The sequence below is a fragment of the Chroicocephalus ridibundus genome, chromosome 3, assembly GCF_963924245.1.
Source record: "Chroicocephalus ridibundus chromosome 3, bChrRid1.1, whole genome shotgun sequence".
Taxonomy (NCBI): Eukaryota; Metazoa; Chordata; class Aves; order Charadriiformes; family Laridae; genus Chroicocephalus; species Chroicocephalus ridibundus.
This window is the reverse complement of record NC_086286.1, coordinates 55,122,935-55,143,331: the sequence shown is the minus strand read 5'-3', so window position 1 is coordinate 55,143,331 and position 20,397 is coordinate 55,122,935. Positions and strand designations below refer to the sequence as shown.

The following is a 20,397-nucleotide window of genomic DNA, read 5'->3' as shown; positions in this document are numbered from 1 at the left end:
GGTCATGGGAACCGCTGCCACAGGAGACAGGCTGGGCTCCTGGGCCTCCCCTGCCCTCCTGCAGCTCCGGCAGCTGGGCAGCCTCCAGGGCATGGGCTGGGGCTGGCTGGTCAGCCAGGGTGTCCCTGTGGAAGAGCAATGCTCTCGCTCCACAGCTTGCGTTGATGAACATCCTACGCGTACCATAACTTAGCACAAGAGAAGAGCATGGCGACGCGGGACAGCAACGCAACCGGAGCTCTTCCTAATCCCATAGGGCACCTGTCGCCATCTTTGACTCGCAAATACTTGTATGGTCTGGCCAGCACCTCCTGTTCCACACTCTATCCCTACTGAGCTCAGCCTCCTTTACCTACATGCTTCAAGTGGTGCTGCTGCTGGAGGAAGCACATGGAGGAACAAATTGTCCCTGTTGGTGGCCGCTGGCCTGTGGTGGGGTCACTGTGCTGAGGGACACCGCACCGAGCAGAAGGCAGGGATGCTGCTGTGCAAGGCACTGCTCTGTCCCCGTGCTGCAGGCGGTTCCCAAGGAGGATGTACTTGCCTGTTGGTGATTTTTATGAGTATTTGTGCTACAGGAGCGGTCATGAACTCCTGGCACACATGCCAGGATTAGCAGCCTCACCACTGGCAAACGCAAGAGTACAAGAGGGCCCTGGTCCTACCCTTTCTTCCCAGTTGTTGGCCCCCATCAGGTCCCAGGGTCAGCAAGGGTGGGAGAGATGGGCTTTGCCTCTCCTCAGCAGGGGAGAGGGGCTGGGAGAAGTTGGATTTGGAGAGGACAGTCAAGAACAGGTGACTGGGAGCTGGAGGTGATGTGAAGGGGTTTGCTACTGCTGACCTGCAGGGTGAAACCAGGCTTCAGCCCAAGGCTGGAGATTTTGCCACCTTCACCTGCACATCGCTTCTTCCTTGCTGAAGGTTACCACTTCTCTCAGGGTTTTGCATGTTCACTCTCTTATCTGCCACATCAGCAATGAAGCCCACCCAGCCCACCAGAGATGGGCAAGAGGGCTGCAAGAGCAGCCGACGTGAGGAGCTGCCAACCTGTGTCAAGGGTCAGTGTTTCTTTCCTGCTACTCTCCTCCTCCAGGTCTGAAGTATAAAAATGAATGCAGCTTCCTTTGTAAGTATGGATTTCCCCCTGCCCCAACTCTTTTTCCAGCATGGAGATGGTGCTCTGGGCTGGTGCTCTGTGTTCTCAGGTCTCATCCCCAAGCAGGAGTCCCGGGCCAGCCAAATACAGCCACAGTTGCCCCACTCTGCACCCAGCTCTCCACGGGTGCCAGAGCCAGCCTGGACCCATGTGTCATGGTTTGAGGAACCCACAACAATCTACCGTCATTTAAACAATTCTCTCACTCAATGACCCCTCCCCTCCCAGGAAGGGGAACTGGGAAAAAACAAGGAAACCTGAGGGTTGAAATGTAAACGGACTTAATAGAATAAGACTAGGTAATTAACATTAATAACACTAAAGAAGCAATATTGATCCCGATACCAATATAAAATATACAAGGATTATTCTCAGCCAATTCTATCAGCAGGAGCTCTGCACTCCCAGCAGTGGGCAGCCAATGTCAGACACTGCGAGCGCCCCGGCTCCAGGAGGAAGGGAAGGGCTCAGGGGTCTGGCACCGGGGCAAGAAGTTCTCAGGGTCACAACCATCAAGGAAGAGAGAGAAACTCCTCAGCAAACTTTCTAATTCGTATTGAATGTGACATTCATGATATGAAATAATCCTGTTGGCCAGCTTGGGTCAAGTGCCCAGGTCTCGCTCCTCCTCATCCCTGCACCTGGCTAAACTTGAAAACACCGAGACCTTGAAACCCACACACCATAGCTGGCTATAAAGTAAATATTTTCACAAATTCAGACACTAGAGTCTTCTAAAAGTGCAGTTTCCCAGGCATTAGAAGAGACTTTACTGAAAAGTAAAATTACTGAAAGAGAAATTAATCCTGTGTTGCTCAAATTATTTTGAGATGTGAAATGTTCTGTCTTGTTGAAGTTTTGAGGATTTAGTTGCTTTTTTTTAAGAAATCCCAAATTCACATACAAACAGTTTTCACCATAAAAAAATGGGACAATTTTTGAAAAAAAAACCAACAACACCCCCCCCCAAAATAGAGAGTCCACTTTAATATTTCAAAAACTGACTTTCTTTTCCAACTGGAAAATGTTTTGGTTTTGTCACACCACAGGTCTGACAACACCCTGGTAATTAATGACGGAAGTGAAGATGATTATTGCATTGCTGCTCCCGGAGCTTGTGTGTCCTTCATTTGGTGAGCCCCCCCGTCCCACTGAGCAGGCAGGTTGGGCTCCAAAGATGAGCACGTGTGTGGAATGAGAGGTGCTCAGGCTGAAGGAGAGGGGCACCGGTGCTGCGTGGGGACAGGACCCTCAGGCACCATGCTCCACCGGCAGCGGTCAAAGGGAAGGGACCAGCATTGTCCCCAGTGGAGAAAACAATGCCCAGTACCATGTGCGCTCACAGCCCAGAAACCCAACTGCATCCTGGGCTGCATCAAAAGCAGCGTGGCCAGCAGGTCGAGGGAGGTGATTCTGCCCCTCTGCTCCGCTCTGGTGAGACCCCACCTGGAGTACTGTGTCCAGCTCTGGGGCCCCCAGTACAAGAAAGACACAGACCTGTGGGAGGGGATCCAGAGGAGGGACACAAAGATGATGAGAGGGCTGGAGCACCTCTCCTGTGAAGACAGTCTGAGAGAGGTGGGGTTGTTCAGCCTGGAGAAGAGAAGGCTCCAGGGAGACCTTATAGCGGCCTTCCAGTACCTAAAGGGGGCCTACAGGAGAGATGGGGAGGGACTCTTTATCACGAGGGGTAACAGTTTTAAACTGAAAGAGGGTAGATTTAGATTGGATATCAGGAAGAAATTCTTTCCTGTGAGTGTGGTGAGGTGGTGGAACAGGTTGCCAGGGAGGTTGTGGATGCCCCATCCCTGGAAGTGTTCAATGCCAGGCTGGATGGGGCTTTGAGCAGCCTGGTCTAGTGGGAGGTGTCCCTGCCCATGGCAGGGGGTTGGAACTAGGCGATCTTTAAGGTCCCCTCCGACAAAAAAAAAATTCTAGGATTCTATGATATACATAACTCACGGTATCATTTGATATTACACCTTTTCCTATCTAGTGTAGTCTGCTCATATTTATGTAGGCTTGGAAAAAAAGTATGAAGTACAAAGTACCAAGCGTCTTTTACCCCATTTATGGTAATAACAACTGATAATATTCAATGCTTTGTGGGACTACGGCCTACATTTTTCACAAGTCATGAACTTTGTTGTAATTTGTCTCCAAGGGTCTAACCCGGAGTGCAACGCTGATCCCTTCAGCTCTGCTGTGCTGAGTTCGATCGTTCTCTATATCCGACAGAAAGGGGGAGAGGTTATTTGTGTCACAGGCTTGTGCTCCCTGAGGCTGTGTCTCCTGGCCTTGAGACACAGCCTCAATACCTCTGTTGTGAGGAAGGCCTGAGTACTCAGCTCTGTCACTGTGACCTTCCCCAGTGTGTCCTGGGTTATCTCCTGTCAACAAAGGCAAAGCATCGCCTTATCAGTCTGCTTTTAGAGAGCTAGCAGGGAATGCCCAGGGGCATTTTAAAAGTATATAAATAAGAATAAAACCCTACCATCGCTCTTTAAAAATAAGTCTATGAAAACTGAAAGGAAAAAAAAAGATTGTAAGTTTGGGATGAAATTTTTATTCTGGTGCATTTGATCTCTGAGTTTTGAATGAAATGGCAAAACTCCTTTAAGCTGTTTAAATTCTTCTTTGTATACTGCATTAATTAAAAAGACTCAGAAAAATTTGAGTACTAGATGGCATTGATTTAAAACAATACACCAACGAGTATTACAATTCAAATTACTTTTTTTCTTTTGTAAGCAAAGCAGGCCAGAAGGCATTTGCTAATTCTTTTGTTTTATGCTTACAGCACCCACACCTACCATCCCCGTACCATCCTTGCTGGGGCAGAACGCGATCCTCACATGCTTTTTCAGCTCCCCTGAAGAAAGAAGTACAGGCACAAGGGCTTACACTTGCTTTTGCAGTTGTTTAAGGCTGCTCTGGTCTCCAGGGAATCGCAGGAGATGTCCCTCTTCTTCCTCAGACAACTCTCTTGCTTGCAAGACTTGCAAAATGAAACAAATGGGATGCTGAAGGCTCCACTGGTTGTACAGGAATGGAAAGTCCCAGGCATACCCATGAACTAGATTAAAGCTAAATAAGCAGACTTTATGAGTGCCATCGCTGCAGACACAGCACTTGAATCCTGAATTCCCAAAAGAGGAACTGATGCAAAGGAGAATATACTGATTTTTTTTGTTTTTGCACTAAACTGAAGTGAGATCATTAATGTGCTGAAGTAAGTGGGAACACAGGACTAGAAATGAGCTCTTACTTTCCAAAGCCCCATTTCTTGTTATTGTATATATATACGCACACACACACATATATTTATATATATAATTCCACATTTAAGCTGATCAGACTGCTTCCTAAAAGTTTTCAGGATTTTCTGCCTGTTCTTCTCCCAGCTTGTCCAGAAACTGCAGTCCTCTGATGACCAGATCTGTTTCCAGCCTAGATGCACCATCATGCTAGAGGTGATATGATCTTGTCAGCCTGGTCAAGGCACTCTGACACTTTTAGATAATGCCTGAAATTAACCATGTCATTTCCTAACTGGAGGCAAAAAAAACCAGTAACCATCTCATTTCCTAACTGGAGGAAAAAAATGTGCTTCACAGGCAGTTTTCCTGAGTTTTTCAGAACAAAACCATAAGTCAAGATTCAAGCAAGTTTCAGGCTGGGTCCTGTTCCCAGTCAAGCCAAGGGGTGAGCTTTGCTGGAGGTTTCAATGGGAGCTGCCGCGGTAATTAAAATGTTTAAGATACATGCTACCAGTTGAATAATGCCAGTGTGCTAATTTCTTGGGAAAAAGGGTAGTTGTGCATGTGAAGAATTGCACATGTTCAGTGGCGGCCACCGTGCTCGTGGTGAGGGGAATCCCATGTCCTGGTTTGAGGTAAAACAGAACGTACCGGTTTTACTTGTGTTTTGGTGGCTCTGTCTGCACTGAAGTAAAGGAAAAAGTCACATGGCTTTTTTCCTTAGATTTTTTTTCCTTTCCATCATTCTTCTCTTTTCATTTTCCCAATCTAGCAAGCCTTGTCTGGCACTTCAAGTGGTCACAAGAAGGAAGTTAGCATCTCAAGGGGGAGCTGCAGGGCATGTAGGTGATGAGAGAAATGGCAGAGCAAAAAAAAAGCAGTCAAGAAACAGGCATAAAGGAAGAAGAGAAGAAATTAAAAAAATATCTGTGGATATTGGAGTAATATGGAGGATAAAAGAGTCACAACAGTCATTTTAGTGCTGCTTATTCTGCTCCTTTTGCTTTGTCCAATTCAATGCAGGGCTGAAAGTTTGAAGCCAATGCAATGGCAGAAATACTATTTTAAGGTTTGTTTGTTTTCAAATCAGCTGTCAAACAGGCGATTTGGCAGCCCATGCCTTCGCCTAGCCCCAGGAGGACATCTCTGGCTTCTACATCCATCAGACTGTGCAGTTATCCAAGAGTAGAAGAGACCAGGGCAGAGGCTCAAAAAGGAAATGCTTCCCCTCCTTTCCTCAGAAGCATTTCCAAATCCTCATCTCAGAGAAACAGCTTGGCTTTGGCATATGAGAAAGAAATGACCCTTGAAGGGAGGGGCCACCTGTGCCTATTCCAGAAGGATTTTGACTCTTACGCAAGATCTCGTATGGAAAGAAAGGCTTTTTCAAAGCACAGACACGTAATTCGCCTTGTGGTGCTACAACAGCCATGTCCGAGAACGATACAAGGGGCTGATAAGCTTGTGATACAGGGAGATATGTGAGGAACAAGCAGAAATATGAGTATTGCCACTCTGGAAGATCATGCTGGTTACTGCAGTCAGGGAGTGCTCTTGGCTGTGAATAGGGGCAGAGAATGTATCTCCTGTTGCATGAACATAAAGGCCTGTTCTTGGAAGCCAGAAGGTATAATTTGGCTTACTCAATCACACGTTTCCACCGGGGAAGTCTGTTTCACCACTGACACAAGGGGATGAATGCTTGAAAAGCCTGGCCTTGTTTTGCCTGGCATGACATGCCTTCAGGAAACCCGCACCTACAGCTTAATGATCATCACAAGAAAAGATTTGCATTTTCAATTATGGGACAGACAGTGCCACCCCCTCAGCTGTTTCTTCCCAGCTGATGAAAATGTGAAGACTGAAGCATTGAAGTCTTGATTGAATAAAGTGCCTGAACACAGGCTTGAATTCAGGTGATGTGATTTAAGCCATGCACTCATCCCGTGCTGAACTGAGCCTGCCCTTCAGAGGAGTTAGTGGTTTGTATACCATACAAACCCTTTGTATGCAGAGGCTCCACCCTGATCCCATCCTCAGGTACACATACCAGCGTGCTTAAGTAGCTGAGAAGATGGAAGAAACCCCTGTAAAACAAGTTAGCTGGGATCAGGAAGCACCCTATAGCCTGGGGCTCATTCCCTGTTGTTGGGCTCACAAATTCTGTGCTGTAGTTTAACTCTGCCACAACAGGATCAGTAGATGCACATGGAGACTATCACAGGTGATAGGAACAAAAAATCCGTGTTTACAGGTCCTGGCCAGCATCCTGCCACATCGCCTCCTCTGTCACAGCGCAGTCATCACACTGACAGTCATGATCCCAGAGACACGGACTCCAGTGACTCGTCTGCCACATGAGGGATGAACCCCACTGCCTCGTTGTCCTGACATGGGGCTGCATGTGGCTCTCGGGGGAACCGGCCACTGTCTCCATGGCTCTCCTGGAGCTCCCCTTCACACACAGCTCATCGCCAGTGATAGAGGCAGAAGAAGGTGAGTGCCATGGTCTCCCTCATCATCACTGTGCAGGGGTACGACTGCTGGTAGACCCTTTAGCACCAGCTTTAGAAATTCATTCATCTGCATGGTCCCCGGCACCAAGGCAAGCCATGGCGGTAGCAGGCATGGCAGGCAGCGCACACCAAGGATGCCACAGCGGCTCGGTGCTGGTGCTGGATGTCTGTGCCTTGTCTGCGCCTTGTCTGCAGGGCCAATGGAGCACTGGTGGCCCAGAAGGGTGGTGACCTGCTGGCAGCTGACCGCTTTGAGACCATTTCCTTGCTCCGTGCCTTTCCAGCTCTGCTCCTCCCCTATTAATTCCAATATATCATTTATTTGAAAAGGAGGGGGCAGCCAATCACCCATCCAGAGCCTGTTTCAGGACGCTGTCCTTGGAGTCACCTGGCAGCTCTGAAGGATGGCACTCGATCTCTACGTGGTGTCAAAAGACAGCTCTGGTTTTGGCCTTCAGCCATCACAATGTCTCCAAAACTTACCAGTGAAAGAAAGAGATAGAGTCCATCTAGTTATTTTACTAATCCTTTTACCTGCTTTTTTTCTTCTGACTGATATGATTTCTACACCATCAACTATATTCTAGTCTCTTACTGATTCTTCCTTCACCTACCCCTGTCCCCTCAAAAACAACGCCAGAAGCTAAGCCTTTCTTCACCCAGGAGAGTAGTAAGTTTAATTTTGGCAAGATATGTGTATAAATATTATGCATATTCTATACTATACAGTCACCTGGAGTATTGGTACCTTCAGCCTAACGAGGAGGCACTGTCTAGCTCTGTGACTGACACCTCATTATCTTCTTCCATCAATCCCTATTTGGAGGAGCGCTAAGGAAATAGCTTTGCTGAGAACGTATCTCAGATTAGAGTCTAATCTCTTTGTACCAAAGCAGAACAGTCCACATGACGATGTAGGTGGAGAAAACTCAATCTGCTATGGGTATTAAGTGTGCCTTGAGTCATGCATGTAAACTCTGCTCCTAAATGAGAATGTATATTCCCACCAGTGGGAATGTGGGTGCATGTAAACCACAAGGTATTAGAAGATTAGGCCAGGAATTGGGAGAAAAAAATATAGGACAGTGAGGCAGAGAAACAGGACAGATCATACAGAGCTGCCAACCATCTAGCTTTTTAACCTAAGTGCCTCTTGAGCAGTTAAAGTGCAGTTAAGTGCTTCCTCGCCAGGCCTATATCCCATGGTTTCTACTGGGACTGTGTTGGCTAGGGGACTGGTGGTAGCCTGAATGTTTCTGTACTACCCTGGCTCTCCTCTGCACAGCCAGCTCAGCCGCACTCCATCCCACCGTGGGTGCACAAGCAGACACAGCTGCCCACCTGGGACACGTCCTGAAGCCCACCCTGCGGCTGGCTCCGCTGTGGCCAGGGCACGTATTGCACGGCCAAGAGCCACACAGAACTGCTGGTGTGCTGCTCACAGGGCAAGAAAGATTGTGTGTCCTTGACATCAAAAGATAAAGGGAAACCATGACAAGGAAGAAAAAACATAGTTCTAGGAAATGTGTTCAGCAAGAAACAGAGGCAGCAATAATCCCTGGAGCATCAAAATTCTGAGGAAAATATTTTTTATTAACAAAAGACTTAGACTTCAAGTGAATCTGAACACACTTTGGTTGCTGGAACTCCCTGTTAAGGGGAAGGAGAATGCGGAGGTGTCTTTAACTTCTCCAGCTCAGAGGAAGAAAGAACCTGACATTCTGATGCAGGAAGAAGTGGAATTCCTAAAAAAATGCAGAACTTCAGTTTCTTTATCTCCAGCTGCAATTCAGTTGGTTGTTATTCACTAGTTAACTCATTTTGTGTTATCTCAACTCTGCAGAGCCAATGCTGTTACCAAACCAGCCTATGAGTAGAAGAGGACAAGTCAATAGTGTTTCTCAAAGCAAATCGATGACACAGCCAATATAGATGTTCATGCTGAAGCTTTGGCAAGAGGTACCACCATGTCACTGTGGGAGACAGAAATCCTGACCCTGGAGTCCTCTGGAGCAGCCTTAGTTCATGTGCAGGGGCTGAACTGTTACCTGGTTTACTGACACTGATTTCCATGGCTTTGTGATGACTTACCACAGTGGAGCATCCTGTCCCATTTCTGTCGCAGGTGTAAAGGAGAATGTTGGGAAAAGTGGAAAAATAAAAAAAGCCAAGACCACTTGTTTTTACTGTAATAGTATCAAACTCCGTTTTTATTGTCTTAGTGAGGTTGAAGTAGTAGGTGAATTCCTTGGTTTTTTAATATTTATATTACTATACTAGCTAATCATCTCACAGATTTGAAGTTATCCTCCCAGTGCTCCCATGTTAATCCCATTGTGCAGAGGAGAAATTTTGATGAGGATGAGGATGAGGAGTCTGAGACAGAGTAAATACAGGCCTCACGATTTCTGCCTTCAGAATCATTGTTTTGTTCTCTTGCTATCCTTTAAAAATATCCTTTTACAGAAAATATAATGGCTTTGATATTTTAGGATTCTGGATCCATTCCAGGTATATGTGCTTGACAGAAGAGACAGACAGTTCAGTGTTTTCATTCAGTGACCTTCTGGCTTTATGCAGTAAACCTACTGCATGAGCTTGTTTTGCACTTGTGTTCAAGCTGGATCACCTTGAAAAATACAAATTATCTCTGAGTCTATATTTTGTCTTTGAAAAGAGATTAGTATTAGGAGTGGTTTACAAATAATAGAAAAACTTTACTCAAAGGAAGATGTTTGGCTACTTGAGATTCTTCATTTTAAAAATTCAACATATGGGAAAAATCCTAAAGTATAAAGAAGTATTTCCATTCCAAAAGGATGTTTTGATGCCCTGGTCCCTTTGATGATGTTTGTCTCTGTCAGTCAGGCTCCCAGTTGGACTGCAAGAGAAAAGAGGACTGCATTACAAAGTCCTATTCCATGGTGCGCTGTGGGAGGTTCAATCCAATAAAGGAGAAATGAGACATGAGAGAACTGGGCTACGGTTTCCCTGCAGAACCACAATGTGATATCCACAATGGAATTTTGATTTTAAAATACTGAATTAATCCATGGAACTTTAGACCACTTTCACAGTTCAGATGGAAATTCCTTTATTAAATCCCAGCATCATATAGCAATACACAGCTCTTTCAGTCATGTCACTACAAACCTCTTGTTTACTGCGTATTATCTAATTACATCCATAGACAGTAATTACATTTGCAAGCATGCCATCGGATGACATGTGTGTGAGCCGATGCAGGCAGGACGCAGGAACAACCACACACCGCAGATGAAAGGCAAAGAACAAATTTAATCTCGATACCTCGCAGACCGGGGAATCTCTGAAGCAACACCCGGGCAGAGGCACACAAGCAGGGACCGCGGGCACCATGGTGCGAGAGAGAGTTCTTGTTGGCAAGAGTCCTTGGCAGCAGGAGAGTCCTCATTAGCAAAAGCGGGCGCGGACTCCCTGTTCTTGTTGGCATTTATAAGGTTCAAACAGGCATAGCTTTCTTACTGTGCTTTGATCTTCTGGACCACCAGACTTCAGCTGAAAAATCATAAGCATTTAGCAAACCCAACCAAAGAGACTAAATGTCTCAGTAACAGGCATCAAGGATTTTATTTAGCCACTTATTCCTGCAGTGCAGAGAGCAAATAAAGAATAACGGCTAACTTCTGTGATAGTTTGGAAATGCATGGAGAGGATGTGATACAGAGTAAAAATTAAAAAAGGGGTAAAAGAAACAAGACAGTCAGATTAGTACAATCAGGAGCAAGGATTATTTAATAGAATCACAGAATCGTTATGATTGGAAGAGACCTTTAAGATCATCAAGTCCAACCGTTAACCTAGCACTGCCAAGTTACCACTAAACCATGTCCCTCAGCACCACACCTACATGCCTTTTAAATACCTCCAGGAATTTCAGTCTTTCTCACTAGGGCAGGCACTTCCCATAACTTAGTCTGACCAGCAACTCTGTTTCAAGAAGGATCTGGACATCTGTTGATGTGAACCTCCAGAAACAACACAGGTTGAAGGATACAGCACCATGGTACCGACCCTTCTTTCGTTATCAGTAATAAAAAATGTTTTAGTCTATGTGAGGTAACTGGATATAATCACACCATCTTGTCTCAACTTAAACAAAGTAAAAGCTAAGTTTACTGGCTACTTGGCACTCAAACCTTTTCCTGCAACCTTTTATCATGGAAAGCTCTGACTCATCTCTATCATGCGTCTCATATTTTCTAATCCTGTAACTAAAGCTAAATCTAACTAATCCATCACTAAAGCTAAAATTGTCTAAACCGCCTATACTAGTTAATCATATATGCCAAGTTATTACTTCCATTCTTATCCTAGTCTCTCCCCAACGGTTTCCTCTATTGTCTGAAAATACTGTATGAAAATACTGTTTCATGTATTGTCTTAAACTACATAGCAGTGGTACCCCTAATCCTGGTAGGTGGTGGGGCTGCCAGCAGGCAGTTGCAGTGTATTTTCTCTTCTGACGTGTGATGATGCTGGGTTTGGTGCTAGCGTTTGTGCCATCGGTAACTGGTCCACGAAGGAAATAAGACTCAGAATGATTTTAGCAAGGGTAGGTTTCCACTGGGGACAGACTCTGCCGTCCTCAAGGTAAGAGCTGCCACCTGCTAATGCACGTTGGGACTAAAGGGTAGGTCTACAGGCAGTTGAAGAGCCTCTAAAACCCAAGGACAGAGAAGACCTCGTCACATTCAGCGTGGCTGAAGATAGAAGCTGTCTGAATAAGCAAGGTTTTGAGAAGGACTCATGGCGATTTCTCACGAAGGGGACAGATAGATAGGGAACAAAATACTGATGAGGCTTTTCAGGGGACTGACTGGTAATGACCAAAGACTCAGACAGGTGAAGCCTAACCAAGAGCGGATCAGAGCACAGAAAGAAGTGAGGCTGGTTTGTGAAGAAAGAAGATAGCTGCTCTGTACTTCGTTAAGGCCCAGGTACCCCCTCTCCATGACTTCGTGGGAGGCAGGCAGAGAGCAGGAACACACTACTTCTAAACCAATAGATACAGAAATATGTTTCTGAGATTCTTTGAGAGGTGAAGACTTGTGGGTTTTAGTAAAGATATGTATTCTTTTCCTTAACCAAGTATACCTTTTCCATTCATTTTTTATAACTTTTAAAATTTTATATTTTTTCCTTTTCTCCCGCAAAATCACAGAAAGATGGGCAATAGGAAACCTTGGTTTTTTGTATTAGTTTTTCCCAAGGTCACAGCATCACTAAAAGCTCCTCACTTCCTGGTACTCTCCCCCCACTCCCTGCCCCTCTCTGATTTGGGAAACTCCTTGCAGCTTCTCTATGGCTGCTTCCTCACCAGCACTGTTACATCACACAGAGGTATGAGCCCAGACCCAGAACATCACCTGTGCTGTACCCAGGCAGGTAAATGCAGCCACCTGGTATCATATGAATGCATCTGCGCAGCTTCTGTACCCAGACTGGCCAATTTCCCCGCTGGATGTGGGGTTGCACAAGTGGGGCCAGCTGGGAGTTGTCCTCCCCACCCCTCCACCGCTGGCAGAAGCGTGCCCGGGCAGCACACACTTCACCCCGACACTGCGGAGCTGGAGCTCTGCTCCTCCTGCCGCATGGCATCATCCATCAGTGCCGAGCCCTGGCATGTCGCTGGAGCCGTGCACGTCGGGAAAAAGAAGGTGCGGCTCAAGTCAGGAGCAGGAACATCTCCAAAATCCTCCCATGCTCACGTGACAGTCACTCTGTGAAGTTACATGTCAACAATTCCTCTAACCTGCCACCAGTCTGGGAAACGTGGTAATGGGACAGGCACCTCACTTTGCTGCCAGAGATTTCCAGGGCCCTGCATACCATTTTTGGGTCCATCCACCCCTAGCTTTTGATCTGCTATTAACTACCCTTTGCTCATCAGCCTTTTCAGAGCAGAACCTAAAATGCATGAATCATCCGAAACCATCTCTGACAAAGAACAGAAAAGTAATCTGAAAATAGCTTTACCAAACTGTTTTAGGGTCCTGTGTAGTCCCAACAGTAACCATAAACTGCCTGTCTCTCACTAGCCGCCCTATTCTTACCTCAGATAAGGTTGTTTACAGGTTCTCAGAGTACACCTAGTTCTCAGGCCCTCTGCCACAGGCCCAAAATCCACTTTCATACACAGCATGCAGCAGGTCTTAACCACCCAGAGAAAAATATGACTAATTCACCCCCACCAATTTCAGTTGTCAAAATCTCCCAGTAGGATTTCAGGATTAATCAGTAATCCATGCTTTTGGAGCCTGCTATTCCATACTGTTGTCATAATAACACAATCCCGATTGTCAGGACTTTACAACTGGCCTTGTAACAACTGAGCAGCGACCAAGGAGTCTTCATCCTAACTTTGATTCTGAGCATATTCTTCTTAGTCTTTATCTTCTGTTTTCTTGAATCTTAACTTCTACCATGACCTGACTTTTAACTATGAAGAAACGATCCCTGCTGGCCTCAAAACTAGCTGGTGATACGTACTTTCACCTTGCATTGCAGAAGCCAACAATAAATCCAGCTCTCATGCCTGTTGCCTATATAACACAATCCACCAATTACCACCTTTTAGGGAAGTGGGCATACGCTAGGCTGATGGCTGATACAAGTAGGATAAAAGATGTGTAGCAAGTTTTGTGGTGGGTCTTGGGTCAGGGTAACCTTAATGCTAAAGTTTACCTAACTCCTACTTCAATGATATTCTCATACCACCCACTGAGGAGTAACTTAATGGATCTTAAGGCACTTATGATGCATGCATTTGTCCCCAGTGTGCCCCATAGTCCTCTGTTTGCTCTCCATGGCACTCCAGAGCTCTCTGTTTCGGTTTTGGTCATCTTACAACCCCTCAGCTTTCCAATGTCCCCTTCTCTTCGTTGTTCGAGCTCAGCTCCTCAGTCCACACTCCTCTGAAACCTAAGTCCAACTCCTAACCTTTGTTTGAGCTGACTAATTATGGAATGAATTTCAGCTGTAAAGTGGTAATGACTGAATGACCATCAGGAAAAATTGTACTGTCTGTAAGTGCTGCCAAAGCTCATCCCTTAGGTGTTTTTGTCATGGCTTGTGTAAGTATGTAATTAGGAGATCTGATTCCCAGGTACACAGAGGCTCTTTTATATACTGGCACCTGTATCAACCACATAAACCCCTCTAATTTGGTTTATAAATCCTAGGTTGTTGAGTTTTTTTTAACAAATGAATTGCGAGTTCTTTTCAGGTTGCCTTCTACTTGAAATTATTCAAAGGCTCAAAGCAAAATGATAAAAAAGTAACACTGCTGGCTTCGTACATACAGGATATTTGAAAGTGTTCGTATATTCAATTTATATCCACTGCAAGGCTTCTCTGCCCCACCAGGTTAGTGCAGGAGTATAGAAGACATTATCATTCACGTCACATCTTGCTGTATATTCAGTTTAGACTGAAATCAACAGAATATCTATGTTGTCCATCATGTCTTTATTGTGGTGGTTTGTCATGGTTTATGGATGAATTGTCCAATGACAAGATGACAGACGCTCTTCCCCCACCTCTCGCTCCAAGGAGAGGAGGAGGAGAGATAAAGAGATTTACAAGTTTAGAAGGAACTAAACTATTGTAATGAAATATTAATAATAAACTAAAAAGGAAATAATGAAAATTGATACAGTATATACAAAACCATATCAGACTCCCAGGATAATGTCACAGGCACGCACTGGGGAAGTCCCAGAACTAGATTCCAGAGCTGAGTCAGGAACACATGGATCGGGATCAAAGGCAGATGAACAGACAGGGTTGTCCTCAGACGTCGGCCATTGAAGAAAGGGCACTGACCCTTTGATCCCTCGGCTTTTATACTGAGCGTGGGGCAGATGGGATGGAATATCCCTGTTGGTCAGTTTTGGGCCACCTGTCCTGTCCGCTCCTCCCTGCAGGTGGGACCCCTCTACACTTTTCCACTTCCCTCCAACGAGGCAAATAACAAAAATAGCTGATCTTGGTTGTTATAGCAATAAGTATAAGCAAGAGCAAGAGCCTCTCTGCGTACCCTTCCTCGTCTTTAACTATAAACACTGGTGTTATCACTGAGAACGAACAGTTTCCTGCACAATATGCTGTTAATTTCAGAGTTAGAAGAGGCCTAGCTAAGAAGTAAAATTACCGAACAGGAAGTCGGTTCTGTTTTACCTGAAACCAGGACATTGTCGATACTAATTTCTAGTCCCGAGATCTGTTGGCGTTCCACGCTTTGCTACTGTAGTCCCCTTGTTCAATATCTGAATAGTTAAAATGATTCAGAAATAGCCACTCCATCTCTTGGCAGCATCTGATATAAACACTCCAGCAGTGAGCAGATGCGGGGTCCCCCTGTGCTGTTCAACTTCCCTGTTACTCCTGAAGTCACCAAGGATAAGCTGTGCTCGTGACCTATTCCTCTCAAGACCAGGTTTCATACTGCTGCCCTGGCCATGTAGATGGTGACTGATGGTGCCCCAGGGACTCGTGATGAAGGAGGTGCTGTGTACATGTGAAAGAGGTGCCAGAAACCACCCACTCCGTGGAGACACAGAGGCCAGGGCATCCCCAATTTTGGATTGCATTTGAACGGCAGACTGAGTGGGCTATGAACCCAGGTACCTGGTCAATCTTGAAACGTTAATGTGTTCCTGCAATGACCCTTCTCATTACTCATATGCATATCTCACTTTATGGGAAAGGAACAGGTTTTCCCTTTTTCAGAGGTAGCTCAAAACTTTTGGTCCCATAGCTGTTGAACGTAAGGTGGATTACAGCTTAAGCCAACAAAAAGCAATTAGAAGTTGTTTTTATTTCACTCTGTTTCTTTCCTAAGTTTATTCTGACCCTCCCTTTGGGGTCATTTATTTCTCACATCAGTTAGTAGTTTCTCCCGTTGGGGATTTGGTAGTTTTAGTGAAACATCTAAAGGAGAAGACCAAGCAAACTCTCTCCTTTTTTGGCTAAGAATGTTTGTTCTGCTAATATCTGAATATAAAAACAACCTAATACTTGGGGCAAAAGCAGGGGACATCCTCAGGGGACTTTTCAAAGAGTTTATCTGCTCCTAGGCCTGTTTGAACTTTTCAGGGGAGACTGTTTAAATCTCAAGAACAGACTTTTGCTTTACATGGCTGGGGTTTTTTTGGTAGAATAATCTCAAGATACGGTTTTTACCAAGAGGAATGGATGTACGAGACTAACACAATGATGTGGCTACTTCCTTTCCTCTATGTTTTCTTTCTTTCTGTCTATTTTCTTAATTCTGTGAATTAGTTTTCCTTCCTTCCTTTCCTCCCTTCCTTTTCTCTTTTCCTCACCTTCTTTTTTCTCTTTCTTTCTCTTTCTTTCTTCTCTTTCATTCTCCCTGTCCTTCCTTCTTGCTTTCCTCTTTTCTCATATTAAAAAATATAAGACAAATTTATGAATCAGCTTGTATTATTTTAGATGGCATTTAGTGGTACAGTTCTACATTGAGATTTTTCCTTCAGATCTTATCATCCCCAAATAGATTTCCTACTCACTTTGCCTTTGTTTGTTTAAACTATGTCTCTTGGTATTGTAGCAGCTCAGGACAACTTTCCATATGCTGCCATTCAGTTCCCACAAGAGTTAACTCCCAGACTTTCAGCTAGATGACTTGCCAGTTCCTGAGTGATGCCATTTGAAGCACAGCCTCAGATGATGAGCCTGGGGCCCTTTGCTTGGCATGCCTCAGACATTAGGAGCAATGGGAGAACTGCACACTTCTTTTTGAGGGCGTCATGGTCAGAGTCACTATTTGCTCCCCCTCTTACCAAAGGCAAATGGTTGGTGAAGGTAACCTGCAGCTTCTTCAGGGAAGATCTTCAGCTTCAGTGAAATCTGAACAGACCATGGATGTATCTGGAAGGAGAGGATTCTTTCCGTTCTCATCTCTGAATGCTCTCACGTGGGAATGACCTTAGTAAGTCCAGAACTTTTTCCTCTTTGTTTTGCTCTCCAGAGAGAAATACTCCATTTATACACACATACAAATCAAGACCTTTCTGAAGTCTTTTCATACTTTGAGTCTTTATTTCATACTTGAGTCTTTTCATTCTTTTTTTCCTTTCCTATTTGTTTTAAGTCTTGAAGTAGATAGCTTCTCCTCTCCTTTTTTCCTGTGAAGCTTTACTACACTTCCAGCAGCACGGTGTTTGAGCACCTTCCCTCTGCAGTTTTTGCAGAACACTGCTTTTGGGAGGCTTGCCACTCATTCTGGTCACTGCATTTACTTGTTGCATTCACACTCACTTCTGTACCACATTTCCAGCTATGTTGTTTGCACCCTCCGACTGCGTCTCAGAAGGTGGCATGGTCAATATGCAGGTGGGATCATCATTAATGTTTTTGTGCACATTTAAATGTCAGCAAGCCCTGAGGCTTCCCTGGTTGTTTACTGAATGGTCTTTTTTACAAGGTGATATCCTGTCCTAAGAAGCTGTTTTGAACCCAGGAAAGCCAGAGCTCATGAGAGAAAAATTATGACTGGGGTAAATGGCCCTGTTTAAATAATCATTGCAAAAGTTGCCCTAGTAAAGCTTCTTTATCTTGATTTGATGTTCTTAACTGCTTGAGCATATGGGTAAATTCTCATTATGGTATGTTAATAAACAAGACTGCTTATATGGATGAACCAAGTCAGCTGGCCAAGCTTATTGCCAACAGTTAGTTCCTGTTAACATCAGTAAATCAGCAAGGGTCCTGAACATGACTGTATCATCACAGAGGCAGCCAGGAAGTTAACAGGGAAGGTGGCATGAAATATTCCTATGAAAATCTGCTGTTATGAGAAAAAAGGAGACATACAAATGGAGAGCTTTTTCTGTAACTCAGCAAAGCAACAGTTAAAACCATTATAACAATGGTAGGGAACCTGAACAACTACTTCTCCTTGTGATGGGTTGGATTTGTAATGTTTGAAGGATATGTGCAGTTGTGATAAATGTTTTGAGTGTGTAAACATGGTTAAATTATGTTATGCTACGATAGATGACACTTAAATCTGGTAAAAAATTACTGTCTCAAAACAGTGGCATTTCACCTTCCCTCCACCTCTGTACTTGGAGGTAATACAATGCTGATTAGCTACATATTATTTTTACTTATTTAATTAAAGCCCTTCCTGGAAAAGTGACACTAGTACCATTTTTTTTTTTAAACGAAAAACTTACGAACCAAATTCACTTGAAATACAACGTTTAACTTAAAATTAATGTAATTAGCTTCAATGGGAGCTGAAAAGACCTGTCTGGGAACAATCTAGGGCTCTAACAAGAACCACCAATGCTATCTGTGACCACTATATCATGAAACTTTGCAATGTGATGGAGACATTGCTTGTCCAAGAGCTCTTTGAGGACGGTATCTCTTCAGCTGTGGTTTAGCACTCGTAAGCTGAACCCCATAGGGACGAAAGCTCAGGATTTCTGCTAGCATGATGAACTTAGCAATCTTTAACATTGCCAAGAGTAGTTCCAACTGGGTTTCAGACAGCATCAGTATATTAAAACTAGTTTTCCTTTTCCTAAGGCTTTCAGATATGACCAGAAATTGAGGGTCCACAAAACAGAAAGAAAACGGGGAGGGGAGGAGCACACAATGCTCACAGTATATTTTTATACGTATTTACAGAAGGAAGAGCTGTGCTATCCAAACTTGAGCTTTCCCCATGGATGAGTCAAACATAACGTTTCATCCCAGCGAAGGCACAGAGAACATCTCAATGCACAGAAACATTTCTACACAGGAAAGGGTCTGGGAGATATTGACCCCACTTTGGGTAATTATGATCATCTCCTTCCTGGGTTTTTGTGAAAATGGAATTGTCCTCTGGTGCCTCTGCTTCCAGATCAAAAGAAATCCATTCACTGCGTACATCACACACCTGTCCATTGCTGACATCTCCTTACTGCTTTGTACATTTATTCTGTCAATTGAGTACATTGCTGGTTTTGGATTCGCATATGGTTTTTACTATTATATAACCACCACACTGTCTATTGTCTTCCTTCTCGGATATAATACCGGTCTCTATCTCCTGACAGCCATCAGTATTGAGAGGTGTCTGTCTATTGTTTACCCCATCTGGTACCGATGCCGCCGGTCACAGCACCAATCGGCAATTGTGTGTGCAATTCTGTGGACTCTGTCTTTTCTGATGACAGTAGCCGAATACTTAACATGCAAAGATGATTCAACGAAGGAACAATTTGACGATGGGAACCACTGCCAAGCACTGCTCATCTTCACATGGATCCTGACTTTCATGATCTTCATTCCTCTAATGATTCTGTCCAGCCTGATCTTGGTTATCAGGATTCATCGTAACTCCCTGAGACCTCATTCGTCAAAGCTCTACATCATCATTGTGGCCACAGTCATTGTCTTCCTCATCTTTGCCATGCCTATGAGGCTGCTGTATCTTCTGAATTACCACCACTGGTCGTCTTTGCTCAGCCAGCAGAACCACGTCACCGTTGTTCTCTCCACCGTTAACAGTAGCATCAACCCCCTTGTTTACTTCTTCGTAGGAAGCAGCAAGAATAAGAGGTTCAAGGAGAGCCTGAAAGTGGTTCTTAGTAGAGCACTTGCTGACGGGTTGCGGCCAAGAAGCCAGGAAGTTGGCATGAGTTTGGATATAGCTGAAACAATTTTCTAAAGCTTAGGGGGGAAACTCTAGGGGCAAATAATTGGACTTGGAAGATTTAATAAACCACTGCAAAACTAAAAGTATTTTTCTTCCATAGAATGTAAAAAGCAGTGGTGAAATGGTACTGTTATCTTTGGTGGTTGAGCAATGGAAAAATATGGACTAGAATAAAGATAACTGTTATTTGTATTTTCTTAATTATTCAAACACATGCTACATCCTGATGTGACTATGTCAGTCAAAGATACCACAGTGGAAAAGAGACAGGCCAACAGAGAATATAAAAAAAGGACACAGAAATATGTTATAAATAGTGTGACATTTATACAAGCACTGAGCACCCATAAATGCTATTGAAGTCATCAGGGCCTGTGTGTATTTGCATTTTTGAAAGTCAAACCCACTAAATGCAGGATTCACGTTACATACTGGGATTTAGTTTCAACTGTTTCCAGCTTATTTAAGTGCGCAAAAGAGCTGCTCCCTGGGGGAAACAGAGGAAGAAATGCATGTATGAGAGTAAGACCCCATACATAGAATCATAAAATCATAGAATGGTTTGGGTTGGAAGGGACCTTAAAGATCATCTAGTTTCAAACCCTCTGCCATGGGCAGGGACACCTCCCACTAGACCAGGCTGCTCAAAGCATACTCACAAACATACTGTGTAGCTTTGGTCTAGCAAGACATTTAAGTATATATTAAATGGTCTAGTTCCTCTGTGGTTAAGGGGCTATTTCAGAA

General features: G+C 44.4%; 1 protein-coding gene across 1 annotated transcript; it reads left to right on the top strand.

The window, feature by feature from the left end:
• Positions 1-18,672: 18,672 nt before the first annotated feature.
• Positions 18,673-19,662, top strand: MAS1 (MAS1 proto-oncogene, G protein-coupled receptor). The gene has a single exon (XM_063331099.1). It carries the CDS (start codon positions 18,673-18,675, stop codon positions 19,660-19,662), a length of 990 nt encoding a protein of 329 aa, XP_063187169.1.
• Positions 19,663-20,397: the final 735 nt, after the last annotated feature.